The sequence below is a fragment of the Drosophila subobscura genome, chromosome U (assembly GCF_008121235.1).
Source record: "Drosophila subobscura isolate 14011-0131.10 chromosome U, UCBerk_Dsub_1.0, whole genome shotgun sequence".
In the NCBI taxonomy this organism is placed as follows: domain Eukaryota; kingdom Metazoa; phylum Arthropoda; class Insecta; order Diptera; family Drosophilidae; genus Drosophila; species Drosophila subobscura.
Window position 1 is genome coordinate 19,664,354 of NC_048534.1, and position 27,671 is coordinate 19,692,024.

The window sequence follows — 27,671 nt, forward strand, 5'->3', positions numbered from 1 at the left end:
TCTTTTATTTTCTTTCAAAACAATTTCAACGAAAGACTGAAAAATCACGTTCAAATTTCAAAAGAAATTAATCAAAATTATTTTCGTACATTTACATTTTCTGTTTTACGTATTACAAATGGACATTGACACACTTATTTTGGCTATATGTAAAAATTGTTGAAAAAAATTGATTAGAAAATATTTTAAAATTAATTGTTTGGTTGTTCTTAAGGCTGTTTTTCGGCTTCCATTCTTAGTTACAGCTTAAGTTAGAGACTCTTTTCTGGACAGAATATTTAGCTTTGATTTTCCGGAGATACTTTGATTATTTTATAGTTTTTTTTATTATTTTTTCAAGCTGCCTTTATCCTTTCGTTTTCAATCAATTTACCATTCTTTCACACTCCATAACTTTAGATTAGTTTTAGCCACACTTGAATTAGTTTCCTTTCCGAAGATCATTTAACTGGCAGATCAATCTTAATAGCTTTGTGGCCCTTCCAGCCATTGTGACTGCTTCGGGTGCACAAGTGGGAAAACGAAAGTGAGTTGGGTGTTAAAATGCAGTGATTTATGTCTAATTTGCATGTGCAACATTGCCCCCGTTTGACAAGCGGCTGTCGGCGGTCCCAGCGCATTTTTCACTCGCACCTCTCTCGCAACCCCCCTACAAAACTCTTAATGTGACAGACGGCCAATTTTTGGCGGCTTATTTATTTCGCAAAGTGGGTCTGTGGCAGCCAGCGGCGATTTTCGCACTGATTAATGGCCACGTGTTTTTTTGAGCACTGCAGACTGGAGCATGGCAGCGTGGAGTGGTGCACGGAGTGGTGGTGGGGGTTATCCACTTGGTGTCTCCCCAAATCAGTTTCACCTCCAGTTAATAACCAACCATAAATATCGCAGTGGCTGTGCGGCTGTGTGGCTGTGTGGCAGTGCAAGTGTTTGCCAATTAGCGAGCAAATTGCATACGCGCTCGTCGGTCGAGGACCGGTGCTGTTGTCCGATACATAAATTAGAGGGTGCATACGAAAAATAAAACCACACATTCAGCAAACCATTCAACCATCCATTCATCCATCCATCCATCGAATTTGGAATGGAATTACGAGAGTGAAGTGGAGTGGCGTGGGGGCCACTCTCAATTGGTTTTTTATCAGGTGCTAAGTGGCAATCTGTGTGGCAGCTTTCGAGTGTTATTGAAGCGGTTAAAGGTCCTACAAATGAGCCATAGGGCGGACATTAAATCACTGCCTAAACCTCAAGAAAGAAAAACCCAAACTAAAATAAAAAGTCCACTCATTGCATTTCTCAGAGCTGCGGGTTATCATGACTAACTGACCCACAAATCAAACTTTTAAAAGGAAGATTTATCGAGAATTGATGACTAACCTTATGCCCCACTGGCACCACGTATGATCCACAAACCAGAACATCCACAATCTTCTCCAGCAGCCACTCAACCATGCCATGCCCAGCGGGTAGGCTTCTCTTTTTGTTTTTTTTTTTGTTGATTGCCAAACTGCATTTTAATTGCTTTGGCATTGTTTTTATTCATTTCGTTCTTTTAATCGACTGTCCGCCTGTGGAGCCTGCATTGAAAATCCTATCGAAAAATGCAATTTTCATTTCGTTTTGTTCCTTTTTTGCTGCCGTTGCTGCAGTTGACAAATTCGACAGAGAAAATACGCATAAAAATGCGCATAAATAATGTTTCAACCCAAATTCGGTTCAATGCTGTTCTGGTTGCTGTGTTATGTTCAGGTCAGGCGATTAATAGCCTCCTCCAAAATAGGAAAAATGAAGAAAGAAAATACGGGAAAAATAACTGCTACGAATATATTTCACTTTAATTTTAATACCGATGCGCCGGCAGCTTGTAAAGCAATTAAAGTTGTACCGTTTACACAGGGGTCTACAGAAAAATATGTGCAGCTGTATGGCGTGCCTTGTAAAGGATGGAAGGGAGCTGGAAGTTCAACAAAAATATGGAACGGAAAGGTACCCTTTAATTGGAGAAGATAGATTCTTGATCTAGGAACTCTTTAGAGTTTTTTACCATTTAATTGTATGGGGAACTAGGGTATGACGCCTCATGCAGCAGTGATTTTTGTATGTCACTAAATATTAAACAAATTTATATACCCCTGTGTTCACTGCATTACACGGTACGAAAAAAAAATTTAAAATAAAAATGTGAAAAGCCTAAAAAGAAATAGAAGAAATGAGAGCACAAAAGAGCGAAAAAGTAAAGAGATAGAGAAGCCGGCGAGAGGAATGGAGTGAGGCAACAACATCCCGTAAACAATGCAGGAATGGAGCGCAAAACACAGTGGCAGCCAAAAGCGCTCGCCCCACCGCCAGACAGTCAGACACGACAGACAAACAGTCGGACACTTGTACGTTTGTTGCACTCTCTCTCTCTCTCTCTCTCTCTGCCGGTTCTCCCTCTCCACTCTTACACCACTTCACCGTTGGTCAGACAATTTTCAGGCGTTGTCTCGCCTGCCACCAAATTTAACCCCAGGCTGCCAGCTGGCTTTAGTTTTTATTTTTTTCGTGCTTGGTTCTCAAGGAGCAAAAGGGGTATATTAGTTTCGTTTAGGTGAATGTGGAGCTAGACATAAAATATACATACATATATTTATTTTGGATCAGCCTGTCTGTCTATCTGTTCTTCCCACTTGGCGACTACTTCTCAGCGACTTTAAGAATTTGCCTCAGATTATTATACCCAGCATAGAAGACCTGCCGACTCAAGTTTCGAATCGTTTTCGTCTTTTTTGCTCGCATATTTTTTCACATTTTTGTTTTACATTTTTTTGCACATTTTCGTGCCGCACGCCATTTTCATTTCTCTGCAGCTGTAAAAAAAACTTTGCTCTCTATTTCTTTTTTTTTGCAACACATTTTTCATAATTCTTGAGGCGTTTTCCCCCACATAACCGCCGGCAGGCCAACGCCAGACAACCGCAAAGTTTTTCCTTGTGTGGAAATTATATTTTTGGCCATCATGTAATAATCTCCGTTTCTGCTACTCGGCCGCTGCCAAAATATATTTCATAGTTGCACTTTTGGAGTTGGTTGCCCCAAAAACACTCTAACCACTCTGCCGGTCCATTCCATGCCACAAAGTTTGTTCGGAAAGCTGTCGAGGGGGTACGTAAAGGGCGCACAAAGTCATAAATATGTCGTCGACAAAAGTCCATATCATGTATCTTTCTCCTCTCCATCTCTCTGGGTGCCATCCATACATTTTGTTCACAAAATGCTACAAAATCTACAATGTAGCAATAACTTCCGAACTTTAGCGAAAAGCACACAAAATGTATGGTACCCGTGTGTAAATGTGTGTGTTTGGAATACTCATAATGGAAAGACGATTCCAAAGGGAGCCCACACTTTTTGGTGACATTGGGGCCAAGTGTCTTTGACAACGAGGAGCAACAGCGTTTCCACGGAAACTTTTAAACGCTTCGAACTGTTGCTCCGCAATTGGTTTGAAAGGGTTAATTGGACCAGCTTAGCAATAAGCAAATTAAAACCAAAACCCAGAAACTACGCAGTTAAGCAAGGGTACCGTATTTATATGCTGAGAGAGCGCGTGGTCCAACAGCTAGAGAGAGTGCCGTTTCATGTGTTGTTGTTGCTGCTGCAGTCCAAGCTCAAGGGAGAGTGTCATTTCATCTGTTGTTGTCCAAGCGCACGAGAGAGTGTCATTTCATCCGTTGCTTTTGCTGCTGTGAGGGTGGGCAGGTAGACGGAATCGCTGAGAGAGCAATGGCATGGATTGTAATGCTGTCACGATCGAGAGTGGGAGTGAGAGTGAGAGGGAGCATAACAAATTGCGGTTCACGAAATATTTTTGCGTCTCTCTGCGCATCGCTTATCGCGTTTGAGGCTGCAAAGCAATAAAAATGCAGAAGCAGGAACTGATGGACAATGGATCGCATGGGAAAATATCAAGACAAGTATTTAATCGGAACATTTCTTTCTTTTGTCATTTGTACTCACAAATCTTAACCACCATCTCCTGTCCACTGTTCACTCTCTATTCTAAGATTTTTAATCCACACTATTGCACACTTCGCTCCACTGTTCATGGCAGACAACAGAAACTAGAACCCAAATGCCCGCTAATGGTGGGAGGTTTCTCTTCTCTCTGGTGTGTGTCCGCGACCACATTGTTTGTGGTTGTCATTGCACAATTTTAAAGACATTTCTCACATCATCATCATGGTGCCATGATGATTATTCTGTTGGGTGTACGACAGACAACGCCTATTAGGCTGCATGAACCCCAAGAGAGATTCCCAGATGGAGAACCGGAGATAACAGAGATTTTTGGCATCTGCTTAAAGATCGAGAATGAATGCTTTAAAAGGAGAGCGAGAAAACTCGCAGCAGGAAGCAGAACGCCGTCCCCAAGGTAAACAAAAAGATAATCGTACTGAAGATGCACACAAAATGGCATGTATAGAGGAGGGGGCGTGGCATGCGGCATGTTCTGGTCCCCTCGAGGCAATTGAATTGCTGATGAGCTTTCGGCGCCTCCTGCGACTCGTTTGAATTCGAAATGCAACCGCAGGGCAGCAGCAGCATCAGTCGCAAGCGTTACAATAATAGCATACGAAATGCGCGATGATCTCCCCAAACCAAATGAGAGGTGGAGAGCAACCGTTCCCCCCTCTGTATCCATCGCTGCGATAATCCCATTCAACACCTTTTTACTGCGCGCTCCCCTCTTCGTCACTGACTTCATTTGGCTTCCACGTCGTCTGACTTCTTCCCTGGACTTCACTCCCTCTTTATCCCCTTTTCGCAGCGATTCCACTCCTCATTTTATCCTTCACACTTGCTCTCTTTGATAATCTCGAAAAGCTCCCTCGGCAGTCGTCCGATTTGAATTTCCAATATTTATTTATATTTATAAGTATAATGTTGATACCCTTTGGGTGTGGAAAAAGAGGGTATGAGGGTTTCGGTGAGATTAGTTATTTGTAAATACAATAAATTAACATTTTCTGTATATTTGTTTAGCTCTTCTTATGGAAACTTTGATTTTAGTAACCAAATTCACAATACTTTTCATGACTTCTACTTTCGGAAGTTTGGAAGATTTGGAACTTATATACCAAAATTAATCACGATCCTATCATTGTTATCCCAATTGTCAGTGTTTTTCCCTCTAAACTTTTCTTAGTTCCTTCTCCACATCTTCCATCAATTACGTAGCATCCCTGTTAGTCGCTCTAATACCCTATTAATATTCATTCCAACTTGTTTTCGAGATTGACGTCATCTGTAATGCGCAAACGATTTACAATACTTGTTGCTCTCTCAGCAAATCAGCATACAACACACCACCCACACGCCCACAGCAGCCGCCGTCTCTGCTTCCCCGCTCCAGCAGCTTTACATTTGTCCGCAAAAAATAAAAATAAAGAGAGAACGAGAAGTCGAATGTCTCTAGAGATATGTACATCGATATAGGGAAGGCGATCTAAGGGGAGCAGTGGGACAAATTATGGTAAAAACAACTTTGGAGCCGTGGAGTAAATACTTTTTGGTGTTTTGACGACGGCGACTTTTATGGCCGACAAATGAATGCAGGCAGCGGGCAACACCGCACACGAAAATGGCCCAAGACGAAAATTGAAAGAGACAGCAACAAGACAGACACGTAATTAGCCAACAAACAGAGACATGGCCCAAAGCAGGAGGAGGAGTATGAGGTGTGGGGTGAGGCTATAGACCGGCCTTAATCGAAAGTGAATTTGAAAGCCCATTTATTTCGTATTTCATTTAATTGCGAATCGAATTCAGAATTACTTTTCGATTTTAATTGCGGGTTAATTAGCGTCTCTCCAATTAAAAGCAACTCGTCTCTCCTGAGCGTCTCATGACGAGTGGCCAAAAGCAGCAACAGCGCCCCGTCTTAGCCAAATCAACCAGCCCCAGGCCAATTCGAGCATTTAATTGTGCCCACAAAAAGAATTTTGCAGCTACGATTCCTGCGAGTCTCAAGTTTTGCTCTAAAGTTTCCATTGAAATCGAAAGTTAGTTGTTGGATAGATGGTTTTGGGGCGTTTGCATGTGGCACGAAATGTGGCACCTTCGCCTTCGGTTTTTCGGCGCTGGCGTTGCCAAGGTGTAAATTGTGAGCGAACACGAATCGGTGTAATGGTAATTGGCGCAGCGCAGGTTACAAATCGATTTGAACTGAAAACTGAATTGCTCGTAAACCTATTTTCGGCCTCATGCATCAATTTGGTGGTGTAAACTATTTAATGACAACACTTGACAGCATTTTGGTGGGTATTTATAGAGATTGGGGAAGGTTCATGTTTAGTTCTAACTATCTGCAATGTTATAGTAAAGTTTGAATGGTTTTAGTAGCATTTTAGATAAAAGAAACTTATCTACAGGGCATACAATTATGGTCTAGAGTTCGTAATGCGGCAGTGCCCCTCTGCTGCTTGGACGGGAGGTGCCTAAAAAAGTCGAAAAAGCAGTAGCTACGATAGTCGTTCCACAACAATTTTCCTTAAGCTTTTTCCAATCAAATATCAAATATTTCTCATATATCCCCTGCGGCTTATTTATTTCTTTGACAAATTATGTTCGAATCATGTGGGTTACGTGAACCCCCAAAACGATTGAACAACTTTCAAACAATGGCAAAGGCTTCTCTTTCTTTTTGGACAAACCATTTCCATTCATCATTTATCGCAGCTTTTTCATTCACAAATTGCATAATTTTTGTGTGCGATGCGATGACCTTCATTATGCGCTCACCGTTCCGCCTGTTGGCGTCTCCAGAGAGCTCCATCTTCAGGGCGTATCTGCCACAATGAACTTGGCCGAACTTGTGACTTTCTTTTGTTTCTATTCTGCGCTTAGCCCCATCCAAATTCCACGCTTAATGCTCGCTAATCAATTTAACTGTCGCTCATTTGGCAGCAGCCACACACGTAGACGCACAAACCGGTTGAGGCCGCTGCTAGTTTGCTGTCCTCGAGTGTTTGGCTCAACATTGGAACGGGCTTGAAGTCTTGGTGGTGATGGTGGTGGTGCCGCCGCTCAATCAACTGCCACAAACTATTTTTGGTCTGCTGCCAGTTCTGCCAACAACAAAGTCCAAGCACTACAACAATTCAACAACTCAACAACAACAACAATTATTCAACATGCAACAACAACAACAACGACAATCGACAAAACGCATGCCAAAAACGTTTCAAGTGGCGGAGGGGCACGGGGCCAGTCGCGCGGCTGCCTGGCTTTTGTTTGACCCACTGACTGATATTTTTCATGTAAACGTTTTACGTAGTAGACTCGTATATTGTATCACCATAAATACAACGTTCTGCCACTGCCGCTGCTGCCACTTTTTGTTGCCACAAATGTAATTAACTTGTACGCTTATTTCTTTCTGCCTTGCAGCATTCAGTTTTTGGAGTCGCGCTGATGGTTTGAAATGCTTTCCATCTTTCCAGCTACGACTTAATGGTCTGACTCTTTGCTCAGCTGTGTGTCGTTTTTCGGCTTTTTCGGGGTCTCAACCTCATTTTGGGGAATATGTCTGAACTTTTCTTTCTGTGGCGAGAGAACTTTTCTATGCCATGAAGTGAACTTTTCCATTATTTCCCATGCCATGACAGGGGGTGCGATTACACTTGTGCCCCCCCCCCCCAACAATCTACCAAGAGTACAATGACAAAACCACCAAACACTCGCACTCGACTTTGTGTTGTTTTTGAGGCTATTATACACTTTCAGGGGGGAGTATTACGAGTGTTATATTGGTCCAAAGATTAAACTTTAAAAGTAGAAAGAATCTATGATTTAATGAATTATTTTGGAGCATTGGTAACTGTGTCTTAAAGGGACTTTTTGAAGGTACTTTAGATAAATCCTTAAAATTATTTCACATTATAAAAAATTCCATACAATTTCCTATAGCTTTTATCTCTATCAAAGTAATTCCTTAACTTACAAAGTTTCCTGCAAATCAAATAACTTTTTCCCCAAGGCAGCTGCCATAGTAAAAACTCTCACTTTAAGAGTATAAACAGCCATCAAATATCTTCTCCATACCCTTCTCCACTCTTCTTCGAGTCTTCACCCATTTATGAAAATTGTCTGTCACATCAATTTGATATTTGCATCCATCAAACAACGGCAGAAGCGACCGCAGCAGCAACAGTCTGGCTGTTTGGAGCCACCGCAAAATGTAAAAGTTTGCTCCAAGTGATTTTAACTTTTATAACTTTGTCATTGCCACTCCACCCCGCCAATAGCCCACCACCCCGCTGCATCTTTTGTCTGGGCTTACAATTTCCAATTAATAATTCATAAAGATTTCAGGCCCGGAGACGTTGAGCCCCTTCTTTTTTTCTCGGCTATGCACTGCCAAGACTTGTTGTTCAAAAGTGTTTTTCTTGGCAATTTGTTGGAGGAGCTCCCCATGGGGGAAAAGCTAAAAAGGAGTGTGAGGGGGAAGCTGCGTCTCATAATTGGGTTACGAGTGAAGCAGCCCGCCAGCCAGCCCGCCAGCCACCCAATGACGTCCGATATGCATCTATCTGTTAGATGCATCTTCTGCCACAAAACAGATACAAAAAGCACTGCACTGGCTCGGCTCTGTGTCTCTGTCCCTGTCTTTTGCCGTTGGTTTGCCCATTAAGTTTTCTTCATTTTCATCTTTAGCTTTTTCCACTTCATTAGCGGGAAAATTGGATGAGCAGTCGGTTGGCCAACACATTTTTCCGCTGATTTTCACACACATTTCTTTTATGATTTTTCTTGCTATTTTTATAGCTCTGATTTATATTTGCGATTACGATTTTAAGTGCCAATGAATTTTTGTAAGTTTAACAGGATTTTTATTGCGTTTTCCTGGAAACTGTTCTAATTAGTGGTTGGAGGAGTTGGACTGTTATGACCAGAGAGTGGAAAAGTTATTGAAAAACAGGAATATTTAAAGGCAAATGGGAATGCTTTAAATTTGTGTTTAATTTTTATTTATTTAGGAAATTTAAAATTGTATTAAGTGGTCTCAAAACGTATCCAAAATATTCTTTAAAAATTAAGCTCAAGAATTACCAAAAACTTTTATTTCCTTTTATTTAAATATAAAATTCCCATTTACATATATGCATTTTATTGCGATATTCAGATTCACGCACTTCAAGAAAAGCCTAAAAAAACCTTTATTTACTTTCCAAAATTAGTATATCTTTAATCTAAAACTAACACCCATCCCCAATTAACTTCTCTTCTATTCTCTTCATGTTTCACGTTCAAACCAATCAAAATCATGGCCCATTTTTTCATCTTTTGGGCTTTTGCACACCTTCAGAAATTATTCTTTTGACTGCCAGCCTGCCATTCCATCAAGCAATCAATCTGTATTCGTATCTTTCAATCTGGCTAATTGCTCGAAACGATGTTAGACAGTATCAAAATGGGTTGGATGGATGTGCCACAAACCCAACAAACTTCCAACAAAAAACCACTGACTCTCTGGGCCCTGTGTCTCATGCATAAGTCATAAGGAAACAGCCAGCGCCCAGAGGCAGACAATGAATGGATTTTTCTTTTATTTACTGCGAAAACAAAGGTGACTTTTGTGTGGAGCAAATAGAAAACAAAAGTTACATCAGTTTTGTGTCTGGGGGCATAAATTAGCATCTCGCTGAGAAATCAAAGAGTGAAGAGCGAAGGGACACAGAGATCTCTCAGCTGCCATCTCTCACCTCTTAACCGTAGAACCAACCGAAATGGAACCAACGCGTTTCGTTTGCCTCTGAAGTTTCGCCCAATTAGTGGAGCCATCAAAGCAGACTTCGAGACTCCCAGACTCGCAGACACAGTTCAGTGGCATGGAAAATCATGCCACACCACACCCCACCCCACCCCAAAGGTTGCTCTTTCGCTTGTGCTCTTTCTTTTTTTCTTTTTTTATTGATTTTCCCTGGGGCATTTTTGCCTGGCCTGACATTAATTTAATTGTTTGTCAGCATCTTTGAACCTCGCATGGGGTTGGGGCACCCACTCGTGTGCCCCAGAGAGCTGCCTGTCACTCGAGTGCGGTAATAAATTATACAAAATTTAGAGCGATTACAGGGCCAAAGCCTTCGCCTTCGCCTGCGACTTCGCCTGCGATTGATCTGTGCCGCCGACGCCCCCCATAAGATAGTTTCCTGTTCGAATTTTGAGTTCCAATCGTAGATCCAATCGTAGATTCAATCGTGAACTTGGCATTCGACGTCTTTCGGGCTGGCAATTGTCGAAGCACTTGGCCCAATGACAAGTTTTTTTTTGGCTGCCCCTCGGGCGTTTGGTCTCCCCCACTTTATCAAGATTGAAGCCTTTTCGGGTTCGCTCTATCTGTTTCTTAGCCAAGAATCACGTACAATAATTCATGGGAGAAGAGCGGTGCGGGGGCTTATTTCTTCAGGCAACGTGTTGTGGCATAAGCAGAGTCGAGTGAGTCCAAAGTGAAGTTCCCTCAAAAGTCACGTGCAAGTCCTTTTGTCCTGCCAAGTCCTTCAATCCAATAACCTACTTTGCAGTGAAAGCAACTAAATCCCTGCCAACTTTAGTTATTCTTACTTTAGTTTGTTGCTAAAGTTACATCTGCACTAATGTTAGTGAAAGCCACTGTTGAGAGCTTAAGATCTACTTGCATTTTGTCATAATATTGCTGGAAGCCAGTGTTAGTCTTCAAACTGAAGTTCCACTACTTGCTCGCTCACGCACTCACATTTGATTTGCTTATAGAGAGAACAAAAGAGAATAGAACGAAGAGTGCAAGCACACGCACGCGGTCAGATCAGCCGTTAAGCTGAAACAAATGCTAATTGCACAAACAATTTTTCATAGTTTCGCGCTCTCTCTCCGTCTTTCTACCTGCGCGTTTTTGGGTCGTGCGCTGCAGGACAACAACCGTTAATGCGTTTGCGTATGAGACCAGGCCAGGCACTTGCAATGGGTTTTGTTTTTGTGTGTGCGGTGGAGATGATTCCAGCGAGACGGTGAGTGCGTGACATTGAGAGAATGCACAAGAGAGGATCAAGAATACTGTAAACGTACTCAAGACTACAGAAGGGGCTTCTGCTGAGAGTTATGAGTACCTGTATCATTATGTTGGATGGCAGTGTAACTACTTTTGAGACCAGAAGGTACCCCTGTCATTGTCAGAAGTCATTGTCAGAGCCGCACTTTGCCAATGTTTACTGTCCCTTGCTCAATATTTCAGCCCAGCACTGTCACAATACACCAAAATCCACCCACAAAAATCTCTGAAAAATAGGTTCAAAAGTGGCTACAAAATTTGGCCCAAAAGGGGGCCAAAACAGCACCAAAAAAAGAGGGAGACGAACACAAACCCCAAAAGCAGATAAGATACCATCTCATGCTGCGATATTAAAGCCGCTGACATGCCAAATTATCCCCCCAAAATTAAAGGCAAGCACAGAAAAAAAAACACAAAAAAAACCAAACAAAACAAAAAAACAAGCAGCAAAAAATGTTTAAAAAATTGGAAAGTGATAAATGGTTTTGGCCTGGTCAAGAGTCGCCGCTTTGCCATGGCAATAGATAATGATTGTTGTTTGACTTTGGCTTTTGTCCAGTTATTTGGCTCAATCTTTGCATAGAAATTAGCCTGGAAAAATGGCTAGAACAGAACCGAAAACAGAACTCGAAAGATAACTCCAATTTGGTTGTGGTATGGAAAAGAGATAGACAGCCTTCTGTCGGGTGTCTAACTAACTGGGCTAACAACTGCCGCGCTGTGTTGGCCGCCTTTTGGCAGCGTTTCGGGGTCACGTAGCTGTAGAACGCGAACGAAACGAAATGGAGATGAACCACGGAAGATGCAGCTTGTGGCATAATGAGAGCAGAAGACCGGCAGCAAGATAAATCAAATATTGTTGGGGCACAAGCAGCACAGGCAGGCAGTGCAGCGGTGTGGGGCATGCGACTAATGCGTGGCATAAATAATGGCTACAACCAACGACAGGGACCGGGGCCTTAAGCCCCCAAAAGTCTTCAAGTAATTAAGTCAAAAATAGACAACAACAAGAGTCGGAGGGAAAACTCAGAGAAAAACTGTAGAAGGATTGAAAGGGGGCGCCAACGGAAGTGTTTATGTTTTTTGGGAAAATTATGTTTACAAAAGAGAGAGGAAAAGCCCCGAGGAAAATCCCTTTTGATTGTCAAGTTCATAGAAAATGAAAACACCCATCCATAGCCCCTGTGACAATGCATCACAACAGATAATTATTAACAAAACTATGCCCAGGGCCACGCCCACATCGCATTGTTTCTATTTTCCGTACAATTTTGCTTTGGGTTTTTCCATTTTGCCTTGATGTGTCGCTCTCACAGGCAGAAAGCCATAACCATCCGCAAGATATCAATTACCTCGAGAGTCTAATGCGAAAATAACAAGTGAAAGAAACACACAACAATGAAGAAAATGTCAAGGAAAATGCCAGGAAAGTGTGCGGTGTGTGGGTGTGATAACTGACCAACAAAAGAAGAACGAAGTCCAAAAGAAAAGTGAGTAAAATGAGCTTGAAAGACGCTCAATTGTTGCATTGAGAGATTTAAATGAAGCACAGAATGAAGCACAAAACAACTCACACAGAGTCAGGTGAAAGATGGAGTGGGATGGAGAAGAGGATACAGATACTTAGAGTGAAAAAGAGTGAGCTACATAGAGTGAAAAAACTACAGCAAAGAAAAGCAAAGAAAAACTGCTGCAGCTACCTAGGAACTTATGCAACTTACGACTGAACAATGAATGAAATTCTATGGCCAATTGTCCATCAAGAGCTGCACAAAAACTAAGCTTAAGCTGTTGGAAAACTTGTGGCACTAAGTAAAAGATACACAAGCAGAAAAGTATCTGCTGGAGCATGCTGATGACTGAATAATGTCAGCTGCAGACTTTGATTGTTTGTCGGGCGAAAATAGAGATAAAGGAGAGGAATATCACAGTTTTAGAAACACTTTCAAACTATTTTTTAAAGTATCTTTAAACACTGCAAAGATTCATGCAATAACTGCTTAAAAAACTCCATTAATTTCCACACTCGCTTCCCCAAATGTACTTCTGGTATTTTGGCTAATTGAGCAGCCTTTCGAGCGCTCTTTCGCTGTTTGTTGCAACAATCTGTGGCATGATGGATGCCTTTTTGATGAGCAGCAACACTCGCTGCCGCTTTCCCCCACAAAACACTCTCTTTTTTCGTGTGTCTGTCTGTCTGTTGATGCAATTTCCATGCTGTCACATTCCTTTGGTCTCTGTGGTTGTCATAATGAATGCATCGTCCATCAGGCATACCCTTCATTTCCCCATTATCAACCGCTGCCCAATGGCCATGCCACTGCATTGCGTTGCATTGCTTGGCCCATTGTCCATTGGCCATTTGCCCAGTTAACAAAATTTCACCGCAAAATTTAGTTATTTTCTTTGTGTTTTCGAGAGAGTTGTGGATGGCGTTTTGAGGTGTGTTTAAATGGGGGAAAATTGTTAATGCACAGCGTGATGTGTGAAAAGAGCGGCTACTGTGTGAAAGGGGATGGGGCAAATACGTGTGGAAAATGTGCTACCAAAATGTGTTTGAAATGTGACAAAAAAGGGGCAAGAAATCGAAATAATATTTAGACTATTAATGGGGAAATATTTGTTGGATTGCCTTGGATATTGCTTTCGCTGATCGTTCCCTGATCATTCCCTTTTTAATCATAGATATTTTTCCACCTACCCTGCTGGCGATGATCCCTGGCTGACGCTCTTCCCACTGCCGCCGCCCGTCACGTGTATGTGCCGCTGCGGTGGCGTGGGCTGATGATGCGGCGACGATGTGGCCGAGACTGTTGGTGTGCTCTTGGCGCTGCTGCCGCCATTCGAGGAGGAACTGCCACCGATGCCAGACATGCTCATGCCACTGCCAGTGGCAATGCCGTGTGGCACTTTCCGTTTGGGTGATAGCTCCTGGGCATTCTCGCAGACATTCTCCGTGTTGACGACCTGCTCGAGCATGTGTATCTTAAGCATGATTGATGTGGGCTTGACAGCTGCGATTGACTCCTGTGATTGACTCCTGAATGACTGACTGACTGACTGACTGACTGACTGAAGGTTTGTTGTTATTTCTTGTGATGATGATTTTGGTTTTAGATTTTTGGTTTGGAAGTATTTTTGGTTTGGGTTTTTTATTTGTTTGTTTTTTCTTTTATCTTAAGACTTTCCTTTTAATTTTCCTTTTAATTTTCACTTCTTTTTTTCTTGTAGTTTTTCCTTGCGCTTTTCACACTTTTTCACTTTACATTTTCCTGCGGAAAAAACGATTGGGAAATCAGATCAAGTGTTCCGTCTCTCTCTCCCTCCCACCCTGTGGGCCCTTTTTTACTTGTATTTCCGGCGATTAATTAAATTTCAGTGGAGGTTTTTTCTTCACTTTTTCATTGGTCACTTGAGCGGCCTGCAACAGTTTTCCATAATGAATTTTCCACATTTTACGATGTTGGGCAACCTCTAATTTCCCTGCCGCGCTTTTCGCAATAAAAAGAATGGAAATTTAATAACTTTATGGTCGTAAAAACAGAATATTTTTCAACAAAGAAAATCACTCAAAGAAAAGCATTCGAGGAAGGGTTGGGGGTGTGTTGGGGACCATTAAAAAGTAATGCTTGAAAAATGCTGCCCATCGAGGCGAGGAAAAGCGCGTGAAAATGCGTGCATACGAAGAGACACATGTGGGAGAAGGAAAAGCCAAAGAACAGAGGGAAAAGCCAAAGCCAAAGGCAGCAGAACAGAAGCGAAAGGCGAAAAGCAACACGGAAAACCCTCATAAAGCGGCTAAGAAAACTCTCTGTGTGTGCTTGAACCTGCCCCACTGACAATTGGCTTATGCCACACACACCCAACCCCAAAAAAAAAACCCGAGCGATAGCGATCCCAAGCCTGTGGCAAACGGCTGTTGTGGCACGTGTCCAAGTGCTCGCCCCCGACTGATGATTTATGATTTACGGCATTGACTGAAGGCATCTTCTGCTGGGCTGGCCATCATCGCAGCAGAAACCGCCATAAACTTGGCAAACCCCCCAGAAATTCCTTCTTTGCCTCACGCCTCAGTGGCTGCGTTCTGTTGTCAGGTGCTCGACGATGAAAGGGCCAACCACCTCGCTCTCTCCCACTCTCTCACTTAAGTGGTAATGTGCGTACATTATGAGAGTTCTGCATGGTTAGGAGTGGGAGCTGCTCCTCTAAGAGGTTTACTAAAGAAAATGCCAGAGAAAGGGGCGAACAGCAGAAGCTACTTAACCAGGGGGCCAGACTGTGTGCTGTGGAAGTTAACTGCCAGTGGAAATTAACAGAATGAAGAGCGGAGCAGCTACTTTTGACTACCTTTTTGTGGTGTAAAGATACTTTGGACTACCTTTTGTACCATAAAGATGCTTTCGATTACTTTTTACTACTCTTGCGGATAGTTTTTGGTCGTTGGAGACAAGGTAAAACTTGCCTTTAACTTGAAGCCACCAAATATGCATCCTCATCCATTAATCTCTCTGCAAAGATGTCCCTCAACATACCCAAAGGCTTAACCAATCAAAATTTCAACTCAATTAGTGTCAAATTACCACTTAAGCTGCACTGCAAATTGGTCCAAACTAAAGGCAAACTCAAACTAAAGGTACAACCAAAAGGCATGCATGAACCACATTTAATTGGTTTAATTTTGATGAAAGCACAAGCCAAAAATATCCCCAGATGTTAACTCATTTTCTCATTAATTTTCCCCACAAATATTACTTCATTTTCATGGGAATTTCAAAGATACATTGCTCCGCACCACCCCCCCGTCGATGATGATGTTGACCCAAATTCGCATTAAATCTGTAAATCTTCTCCGCAACATTTGGCAAATCATTTGCTAAAAGATACAGATACACAGGCAGGCAGACAGATACATTTGCAGCGCACACAGAGACACACAGAGAGACAGCCACAGATACACTTTGCTGTCGCTGTAATGCAATTACCCAATGTAAAATCGTATTAAGAGCAATCAAAATGTTGTAGCTGCCACATAAAATCCCTAACCCTCCCCCCAGCCCCCAGCCTCCATCCCTATCTGTATCTGCAGCTCTATCTCTTTTTTTTTGTGTCTTTTTCAACACGCAACTTCCGTTACGCGGTTGCAAATTCCTCATTTCCGCATGCGAAAAAGACACAAAAAGCAACAACAATTCAGGTGCAAAAAAAAAAGAGACCTCATAATAGATTGAATTACGTGGCATAGAAAACAATTTGCAGCTACAAAAAAAAATAAAAAAGACATAAAAAATGGGGCGGCTGTTTGCCTCGCGGTTTGACGTTTTTTTTCTGTATTTTTTGTTGCACTATAAAAACGCATATAGAATAATTTATTTAAATCAGACGCTCAGTCGCGCTCAGCCGCAGTCACCGCCCCCGAACGACAACGACAAGACGACGACAACCATTTATGGGGTGGCATGCAACAACAGCAAACGGCAGCGGCAACGGCAACAACAGAATTATAAGAAATATCTATAAAAATTTGTATTCATTCAAATTAATGTCAAGAGATTGCCAGAGCGAGGAAGAGAGATCAGAGAGCGTCGAGAACTGTTGGTCTGTGTGGGACGTTGGCTTGCACCGCCCAGTGGGTGGTCCCCCCATTCTCAGGCGCTTTTGCACTCTCTGCTGCTCATTCAATTAGGAATTTGCCATTTTTATTTTTTTTATTGATTTATTGTGATCCGCAGAGTTGCAAATAATATAGAAATCCCGCGCTTGATTGAGTTAATGAAGCAACGAGAGCGCGATATGGGAGATACTTTGCAGCAGCTGAAGTGTGGCAAAAAGATACAAATTACTTTTGCATATGAAGTGTGGCAGAAGATAGGAGATACATTTGCAGATGATGTGCGGTAATGGGAGAGCATTATTTGATGCCATTTCAATACACAATTAATGTTGAAAAAAAAACATTTTTCGCAGGTGAATTTTTCATCACTTTTGCAAACTGATTTCCTGATTTTATTTCTAGAATTTTTCTGGTATTTTTCAGCTGCTGTTTCTAATATTTTCTGTATATTTTCAGCATTCAGTATTATTCTAAAAATATTTATATTATTGCTGAAACAATTTCTGAAATTTAATAGGAACTTTTGTTTCATAAAAACTCGAATATTTATTTTTTAATATTTTCTGTTACTAATTCCCAAACGTAGTCTCCCTCTCCCCTACTCCCACTTTTTCCTAGATTTCTTTCCTCCACTTTCTCCCCAATTTCATGACCCACTCCGCTCCTCTGCTATATCTTTCTCGTTCCACATATCATTGTATCGTACCCTCAATTATACGAATGATAACTGTGTCAAGTGCTCGACATACTCAAACATTCGCTAACCCCCTGTAAATATTTACCACCCTCCCCTTTCCCTTTCCTCTAGATTGTGGGCCACCACAAATGTTGCGTCAACGTTTCGCAATCAGATTTCAGTTAGTAGGTTTTATGCCCCAAAACCATATCGATACGTCATTTACGAGCCCCAACAACAACATTCTGTGACTCAATCGAGACACTAAACCACAAAATGAACGGACTGTAAATATTTCCTTATCAAGAACCTGCAAGATTGAGGTTTTCTTATCGTCTAAAGGAATATTCATAGAGAAAATAAGTTGCCTTAGAGCAGGAAAAACCCCCAAAAAAGACTTAATTCCGAGCCACATCCGGCAGCATATTTGGCCAAAATTCCAAGCTGGGGATTTGCCTACCATTTCCGTGTACAAGCGAACACTTCCCTATAGAGAGGGTCGTCGTGTCATTTGTCGTTTTTGTTGTTTCACATTTTACTCTGAATATTGTGCTGCCTGTTGCCGTTGTGTGTGGAGTGTGTTGCACGTGTTCAAATATTTATGCCTTGACAAATTCTGTAAACAAATTTAGGCCCCATCTTTTGGGGCAACAAACGTTAACAGCTGTCGGTTTTGTTTGGGGCAACAACTTTTTTTAGGATGAATTTTCCATTCCAATCGATTGTCACTTCTGTTGTGGTCTCTGGCTGGTGGCTTCTGCTTCGCTGGGTGCTTGCATGTTGTATCTCTCATTATTTTGTATCTTATCTAATCAGCTTCCAATTTTTGTGAGCCTCACTAATCAGTTTTTGAATGGTTCTGCAGCACAACCTTGAAAGCTGCTGCCACACGCGGTCTATTATCGGTGGATGGGCATTGGGGAGAATTTTTAGAGATTTTTCTGGCATTAAGGGATATTTAGATGAGAATTCAATTAGTTTTGAAGCAGCTTCTGTTGATGCTTGATAGAAAAATCAGGACTCAGGGTTTTACACTTGAAAATCGTGGAAAATTGATCTCCTAGTTCCATGGCATATCAAATATCCCTTAAGAAAATCATATCTGGCTGAAAATATTTATTTACTGCAATTCCAGACATAAACAATGCTCGAAAAGTACTGACAAACTTGGAATTTGTTTAAAAAATCAACCTCAAGTTTCCATGGATCCAATTTTTTCCCTAAACAAATACAATATTTTATTTCCTGATTTTCTTGTCTTTGTTAAATGAAATTTAATAATCCCTTCTATTTTTACAACAACCTTTGGCCAACTCCAATTAATTTCCCCCAACATATCGGTAACCCTTCAATAAATTCTATATTTTATCCCCAAAACCCTATTTATGGCACCCTCGCCATTTTCCTCAGTATTTTCGCCCCCTGGGCATGACCTTGAAGGAGGAATAATGTTTCCATATTGCAACAAATGTTTTTCTCTCCCCACATTTGCTTGAATTTCCCTTTAATCTCCAATGTAAACAAGAAAACTTCAAAGTCCAATCTGTGCCACGCGACCTTCATATCCGTATGTCGTCGTAATAATTAAATCCCATTAAATCCAAAGCCATAAAACACATAAATTGCATAATTTCTTGGGAAAACTCTTTGCTTTGCTTTCGGGTTGGAGCTGGGGTATTTTCTTCTTACTTTTCTTGTATTTTTTCGCACAGGTGTAAACAGATCGTAAACAAAAATCCTCCACGGGTAAAATATGGAACAATTAAAAGTGGGATAAACATTGGAATAGTGACGGAGAGGGGGAGAAGGGGTTGGGTATGAGGAAGAGCATTCACCCTTTCCTCTAGACAGCAGCCTGCTGGCACCTCTTCCCACACGCACACACACACACACACACACGCACTGGCATCTCCTATTGCCAATCCCCCATAAACCGTTGCCTTCTTCTTTTTGCTTCTCCGCTCTTCTCATCTACAAATCCCCCTGCCATTTTTCGTATCCACAAACATTTTGGCACTGGGCCACCATCGTGCGAGAGCGGCGCGACGGCACACGCCCCATAAATTATTATAAAATTTCGCCTGTGTTTTCACTGCAGACAAAAAGGGGGAGAGAGAAGATGGAAAACGAGATAGGACACCGAACACAACAGCAAAAACAACAACAAAAACGCATTGGCAAAACGGTAAATTGTGCAGGGCAGAATCCAAAATCAATGCAGGGCGAATGACACAGCAAGGTTTTGCTCGCTTGCTCTCTCCCTCTCTTAGTTCTCCTCTCATTTAGCGCTCTCTTTCTGTCTGAGCTTAGCTTTTGTGCGGATTGCACTTCAACTTGAACTTTCGAGTGGGCAGCCGACTGTTGTGTGTGTGTGTGTTTGTGTGTAATGCGAACGGCAGCTCCGCAAGAGAGCCACGGCCAAGAGCTGCTGGAGGGCGGTAGGGAGATGACAAGACAATTGATGGGCCAGACAGCGACAAAAGATGAATGGGACAACAAGGCAGAAGAAGAGAATGGGAAAAGCAGCAAGGGGAAAAGGCAAAGGAAGGCAGAAAGCAAAAGATTTAAAGTGAGGAAGGGCTAAATGCAGAAACACCACAAAATACAAGAAATATAATATTGTGCGGCGGGCGCCCAAAAAGCAGCTGTTTTTCTCTCCATTTGTTTTGTATTCGCTCGTTCTTTATTTTGCTTTTATTTGTGGCTATTTTTGTGCTCTTCTTTTTGCACTTCTTCTCCTTCGCCTGTCAGTTATTATCGTTCATCTTCCATACGCGGCGCGGGGACAAGGCCAATTTGTGTTTCGAGTTCATTTACATTTCGACGCCCGCCGTCTCGAATGGAATTTCACTTGGAGCCTCAGCACTACTCACTTTTTCCCACTCTTCCCACGTCATCGGATGGACATCTGACATCCGATTCAAACACTCTGAAATATTAACAGATATTCCTTCTTGCTCTTTCGCTTGAATATTTGACGAGCTGTCGTTTTACCTTTTCAAACCAAAAATTGCAAAACAAAAATGGGTCTCGAGGGTATGAGGAAAAAGTGCAACAGGCAAAGGGACAGTGATTGGAGGTAGCAAAGAGAAAGAGAGAGGTTTGACCCATGGATATCGCAGAATCAGCGAAAAAAAATCGGGAGAGGGAATCAAAAGAGCTTAGCCAAAGCTTGAAAACGCTTAAACTTTTAGTTAATTGATAATTTTTCCAAAATTAAATATATTGACAGATAATTCACCTGCCTTAAGTGCTCCACCGTCATTGCTTGTTACTTATCTTCACTCTACTCTTAAACAAAACTCTTCATCGAACTCATATGCCCCGCTATCTCTCCAGAGCACTGAAATTCTGAAATTCCACAAATTGCAGCTGGTGCCAAACGATACACGCCACACACACGACACACACACACACCTACAGACAGTACACACTTTTGGCCAATAAATATTTTTGCAAGTTGCACCTTGGAAACTGCCCCATGGAACCACTGCCCCAACCCGCCCAACCAAAAACACACAAAAATTGAGAAAAAATGTTAACGAAAATGAAAAGTCAACAACAGCAACTGGGAGGTAAGGAAAAAACTGAAATTATTTCAGGCCCGAAAACCCGTTTCGAAAAGTCGAAAAAGAAATTCACGTGCTCTGCAGATTTTTCATTTGCTGCGTTTTTTATTTTGCATGCCATGCCACAAAACGCGTTGCGCCGCCGGCAAATGCATATTAACAACAGATGCAACAACAGGCTTGATAACAGCAGAAGAGCAAGAGAGTAAATATGCATTTTTGGGATAACCGAAGAAAGAGATACTCTTGCAGGGACAAATTTGCCACCAACAACCTGTTTTTCCAAGTCATTTTGGCAAGGAAGCCATAGGTTATGGTAATTCGAACTTGGTTGAAGCAACAACTTGGACTATGATTTTCTCTTAAATTTGTTTCGTTTGTTCCATGGCTAAACTACTCTCAGAAACGGTATACTCTCCCGCAAGAGTATAAAAAGCAAAAGCAGAAGCAACATTGTCAGCTAACGGGACAAACGAACAAGGCAAAAAAAAGGAGGCAGAGAGAGCGAGAGCGAGAGAGAGGTGTGCGTGAATTTTAATTTACATTTTTTGCAATGCGGAAACGAGAGAAAACCAAAAGAAGCAAAAGTTGCTGTTTTTTATAGAAGGAGAGAGTTGTCCTACCCACGGCGAGTGGGTTGAGAGGACTTGTAAATAAATCCATAAAACATTCTGGCCCGGCATGGGATCCATCATTATCACATATGCATATATTTTCTCCGATATAACCGAAATAACCTGTTCGTTTCAGGTTCATGATCTTCAAGTGGCAGCCGTTCAACCCCTAATAAAAATAAACGCCGATAAATGGAAGAGAGAGACAACGACAAAGACCTGTCGGAATACCCTAACAGACAGTGTATGACACTCACTTTTTATGAATAGCGATTGAATCATTCAACGATTTGTAAGGGAACTGCTTTGGGTCATAAAGTAAGTGTCACATGGAACCTAATGCCGTTTCCCCACTTGTTGGACAACCCTAACCCATTCCATTCTCCACACTGCAGTAATAAGCATAATCGCGTCACATAACCTGCACATAAATCACATAAGAAAACACAGAGAGACAGACAGACGATTACGATCGTCAAAGGGAGATCGAATTCAATGGGATAATAAAACGCAGCAACAAATACAACACGTAATAATCATGCGTGACGCATATCAATGGCAATGCAACCTGAGACAAGAGAGTCCCAGCAGGAACAGCAATAACAATAACTGCATTAGCTGTCCAACAACAAATTTGGGAACTCCAACAACACTTTACGCTGCGATAAAACTGCACTCAAATCCTTACAGCTACAACCACAGAAAATACAAAAACCGGCAAAAACACTTAAAGAGAGCTAGGTGGAGAGAGAGAGACAGAGAGATCGCGACTCTTTTTCTGCATTTTTGTTGTTGGTATTTTTCGGCTATTCCTCTTTCCACAAATTATTTCTCATTTTGCGCGTTTTTGTTTGCGTTTTTTTTTCAGCGTCTTATTTGTTGCTGGTTTTTCTACATAGCTTCTTAATTGTGGCTGGTTATTTTTTTTTGTTCGTTGATTTGATTTCCTTTTGACATTTGTTTTGCCTTGATTATGTTATTTTCTCACTTTTGCTATCCTATCTCTTGCCATTTTGTAATTGAATTGCACGACAGGGAAAAAAAAGTAATCACAATTTCACTTTGGAAACACTTTCGTTTGGCAGCAGCGCTTCTTCCACTTTTTGCTGCCGCCGTTAATTGTTATTTCTAGGCACACGCAATTATTATTTATAGTATTATTTGTTGAATTTCACTTTTCGTTTTTTTTGGGCTTGTTTTCTTATGAAACGTGCTGGCATTTGGCTGCCCTCCACTTTCGCGCGACTTAATTTTTTGACGCTTCTTTTGTCACTATCTCGAAAATGCAGTGATAATTCACGCACACACACACAGTCACCAAGCACTCACACACTTTTGGCAGAGATTGCCAAAAATATAAGATTTCTTGTTTTGTTTTATGGCTTACATTTGTTGCTGATGTTTGGTCGCTGCTTTCTGATTTTTGATTCTTTAGCTGCTGCCGCTGCCTTGGCTGCCGTTGCAACTGTTGCTGCTGCTGCTTTTGAAGTACCGTTTGAACTGTAAGGTAAGGAGTTTGCGGACTCCAAAGCCGCTGCCAGACTCGTACTCTGACGCAGACTCGTGGCGACGCAGGACGACGACAACACCGACGACGACAACGACGACGAAGACGTCACACACATTTATTTTGGGGGACCAGAGCTTGCGCTACAACGCCCACTCGCAACGACAGAAAAAACGGTACAAAACGGGGCCCCACTGGTGCCACAAAGCTACGTTGCGCACGAAGCTCAGATTTCAGGTTCCACAATGGAGTCCACACAGCGCTCTCAGAGAGTGTTGCTTGCTCTCTCTCTCTCGGCACTGGAAGAAACATGTGTGTGTGTGACGCTGTCATTGCTTCTGTTTTCGTAGTGGGGTGGTGTGTGGGTGGCTGCTGTTGTCGTTGCAGTTGCTGTATGGCAGAGTGGTCGGGGAGGGGAATGCAGACCAAATGCGCGCAGTTTGTTTGCATAGAGTAGGGGAGGAGGTGACAGAGGCCCGCATTAGGCAAAAAGCAAACACAATTTTCAGCTCAAATACAAAAGAGCCGCCCGCGTCCCCGTCCACTAAGAGGAATGCAGTCATATTTGCATAGTCTCTGTTGTTGCAAGGGGGCGGGCGGCGGTGGCACCCCAAAAGTATGCAGAAGGCGTCAGCGTCGGCGGCACGCTTTTAACGCTGCTCTGCTGTTGTGCTGCTGCCGAAAGAGATAACAAAAACAAATCGAACGACCGGCATGGGACCCATACAGATGCAGCGCCCACAGACACAGCTCCATATGTTTTGTTTTCGGGCGCCAGAGAGAGAGAGAAAGAGAGCAGGCGCTCTCTTCGGTTGGAATGAAAACATAAACAGTTGGTTTGTTACACTGCGCAGCCAAGAGTTTGGCCTTCGGCGTTGATTTATGTGCGGGTATGTGTAGATTATTTATGTATGAATGGCATATTTTCGTATGAATATTCATTGCATTATGCAATTTAATGACTTAAACCTATAACTGTAAAAACTCGACCATATGTTTGCCTAAATATTTTTAGATATGCAGCAGAAAATGTAGCGTATTCTATGTGTAGAAACTTATACAGAATACTCACTATAGACACAGTAACTTAAATAAAATTGAATGGTCCGTCATAGCACTTAAATGTTGTAGTGCAGTGTGAAACAACTTCCATGCTCCACCACGCGCTTATGCTGTGGATGCTGTCTGCCGCCGCCTGCTTTTTGTGTTGCTCTTGTGGATTCTGGAAGTACAACGAGAGAGCCCAGCGCTCTCTCAGCACTCGCAAACACAGAGAGCGAAAACCACAAAATGACATCCACAAATCAAAGAGCGTAGAATCCACAGCGTTTGCGGCGGCGTGTTGCACTTGTTTTTATCAGCGACCCGAACCCTCTGCTGATAAGAGCCACAGCATCCCACAAGATAAACGCAAAATGTGACCAGGGGGGCGGTACACCAAAGAAGCTGCAGCTGCAGCCGCAAGTGTTGGCCCACTTTTAAGGGGGCGGCAGCTGTAACTTTAAAGATTTATGCACAATGGTGGCCCACTGTCCCCCGTTACACTCACCTTGTGGTTGGTGTTGCCAGCAGGCAAACATTGTCGCAGCTTTCCAGTCGCTGGTATCGGGTGCTCGGAGTGCTCGATCTTCCGCCTGCTCCAGTGGCTCCTACTCCGCTCACTCCCTGGCAGGAGTTGGACGAGTGTCGCCTGTAATCCGCAAAGCTTTCGCTCTTCCGGAGTCCTGGAATCTTGCCGGAACTGTTGCGCCAGTACTTGATCATGCGATGCAGCGTCTTGGGCGATGAAGTGGCAGCCAGCGAGATGTCGCTGCCTCCCACGAGGTGAGTCGACGGCGCTCCATGATCCACCAGGGTCCTATAGGAACTCATTCTAACTCTCCTTCCAGTTTATCTACATATGTATGTACGTTCCTTCCAGTTTTCTTGCAGTTTTCGTTGGATTTGGCTATCCCATTCGTTGGATCATTATTTATTTCCGTTAATCCCACAGCTCGCGGTTCGATGTCGCGACGCGTTCGATTCGATTTTTCAGACTGACGGGGCAACAAAGAACGCAGTCGGCTCCATCCCATCGTACTCCCCCAGTACAATGGGCCACTATCTGGAGCAGTGTTCTCTCTCTCTCTCTCTCTCTGTTTCTCTTGAGATCTGCCTCTCTTGTTTGTGCCGTTTCGCTTTCCATTGTTTTTATTGCTTCGCACGTTTTATTGCTGCGGTTTTTTAATTTTATTTATTCACTTATATTTCTGCTGTTGCAGCTTGCAGTATTATTATTATTTATTTCGTTTTGCATTTCATGCGATTTTCCACCCAGCGATAAATCCAGTCCACAGGCCGTGCGATTCTATGAGCACAGCTCAGCGTATTTCGAGAAATTACTGAGAAAGGGAAAGTTCTTTATGCGGATAAAGCACAATACGATTCTCCTTACGATTCTACAAATCATTCTTTATATTTATGGGAGCTTTTAGCAGCTTAATCTCTGCATTCGTTCCATCGTAAATCTCTCGATAACAGCCACTAATCCACAATGTAACTGTGGGAGTGCTGAGAAGAGTTTTCCCTTTACAAATCTGCACCTTATCTCGATTTGGTTCAATCCACCCCCTTTTGACACGCCCCACAAATTACACGGTGGATGAATACAAATCATTGTCTTAGTTCTAGTTCAATGTTCTAATCAATCACAGCCATGGGCTTATGGGTTAATCAACTTGTCCAGCAATCAATCAACGTTTTTCCATGGGGGGAAATATTCGAGGCAAACATTTAGGGCGTATTTTGACTAAACTACAATTTCCCTGGCGGTGTTAATATTCCCTTGCAAAAAGCTGAGTGAGAAACTTTCTTCAAACTTGCTCCACTGTGCAGGTAACTGTTGTAATTAGGATACACAGTAGCTTCCATCTCTTTCTGTCTTAGCATAGGAGTAGCGGCGCTCGCTCTCTCTTGAATTCTAGCGGAACTTGCGTGGAAGGAGAAGGAGCACCGAAGAGAGAGATTATGAAGACCTCATCAATGCATCAATCAGTCAATCTCTGTTTACGACTGCATGGGTCACTGAGGAGAACTTTTATGACTCTACGGGGAACGAGAATATGAAGAGAAGAGAGCGCTTGCGATAAGCAGACAGACTGGTGGGCGTCTCTTCAACGAAAAGGAATGCGAAGAGGAATGGAAACAAAACTGCAAGCAGAACAGCAAGCGGAACTGTAAGCAAAATTGCAAGGCGGAGAGAGAGTGGAAACTGCGCTCATCTCCTGAGTGTAAATAGAGGGTATGAGGAGGCGATCTAAAGCCTCTTTCGACTGCTTCCCCAAACGGGTGAGGTGCTTATCGGGTAAAGTAATCGAATACCAAATGCCAATCCAGATAAGTCGAAACACGCCAAAACGACAAATCGCACGATAAGCAAATGAAATCGAAATCCGCGCAAAATGCTACTGTAACGGTTTTCGATTTGCGTACGCTGAGGAGTGGGGGGGAAATTCAAGCAAGATTTATCATGACATTTCCTAGATGACGACACCCGTCTCGGCACCCAACCCCTCCCTCTTGTGGATGCCTTGTCAAAATTACATTAAAGCGGAAATCGCCTGCTCCGCTCCACTGACCACTGCAAAAGGGGTAGGGGTATGGGGCGTACAGTGGGTGACACGCAACACCCGCGACACACTCGACGACATAAATCAGGCTCCCAGTCGCGGAGTCTCTGCCTTTGAGTGCGTGCGTAAGAGGAGGAGCGCAGAGGGGGAGCGCGAGAGAGCGAGCTGTAATGCGAGACACTTGCATTTTTGCTTCGCATTTTTGAGGGGTTTGAGGCGAACATGTCTGAGTTGTCGCTGTCCTCCTTCCACCCTGCTGAAGCATAACTGTGCGTGGAGAGACGTAACGTAACACAGAGGCAGGCCATCACAAGAGAGGCCAGGCACACACACGCAAGACTCTTGTCGCGCTCTGAATTTGAGTTGCAGTTGTAGTTGGAGTGGGGGAACTGAGAAGGAGTGAGTGGGAGCCAAGGAGTCGGAATCTGTCCGAGAGACTGGCCAAACATATTTCATTCGATGGACAGCAGACACGAGACTTGGGCATTAATTGACATGTGTTCATTAGAAGCGAGACACTGCCACCAAAGGGGGCAGTAGATAGTGGCAGATGGTGAGGAAGGGAGGGAGGCAGCGCAATGCTGTGTTTTCAGATTTGGGCAGCACTTTCTCTTTCTTTTGAGGAGCGTAAGAGAGGAAGCTTCAGGCACCAAAAAGCTGTGCTCTTGCGGTAGTGCGGTGTTCCGCGGGCTTTAAGTTCTCTCTTCGCTGCTGCCTGCTCTTCTTTACGCTGCGCTGCGTCGCAGCAGAGGCGGTGCCAGAATGCAATAACAACAGCGATCATTCCTTTATGATTTCATTAGTTTACCGCTCACTTTGATTCGGAACATTCTCTCTCTTCTCTTTGAAAATCTTTTTGCCTTCCTCTTCCTTATCCCAAAATGACAGTTGCTCTATTTACCCCAGCCGCTGCTCTCTCTCTGCTCCCATCCACAGCTGTTGACGCTGGCCCTAAGCCTAACCCACTATCTTATCCTCTAACCCCCGATTGGCCTGGAATCATATCTAACGTTTGACCTCC

General features: G+C 42.9%; 1 protein-coding gene and 1 long non-coding RNA gene across 3 annotated transcripts in view; both read right to left on the reverse strand.

Moving 5' to 3' along the window:
- Positions 1-24,929, reverse strand: part of LOC117901150 (rap1 GTPase-activating protein 1) — a 97,132-nt gene extending 72,203 nt beyond the window's left edge. The window contains exon 1 of one of the 2 annotated variants that reach the window (XM_034811798.1): positions 24,592-24,929. In XM_034811798.1, the coding sequence (XP_034667689.1) occupies positions 24,592-24,914 (323 nt within the window). In that variant the 5' untranslated portion in view covers positions 24,915-24,929. Of the gene's footprint in view, positions 1-13,766; positions 14,192-24,591 lie in introns of those variants that run through there. The other variant, XM_034811799.1, reaches the window with a different exon arrangement.
- On the reverse strand, positions 14,291-23,232 carry LOC117901161. Its single transcript, XR_004649308.1, has 2 exons — positions 22,923-23,232; positions 14,291-14,337 (listed from the first exon to the last, which is right to left on the reverse strand). It is a non-coding gene; the product is annotated as an uncharacterized LOC117901161 (long non-coding RNA).
- Positions 24,930-27,671: the final 2,742 nt, after the last annotated feature.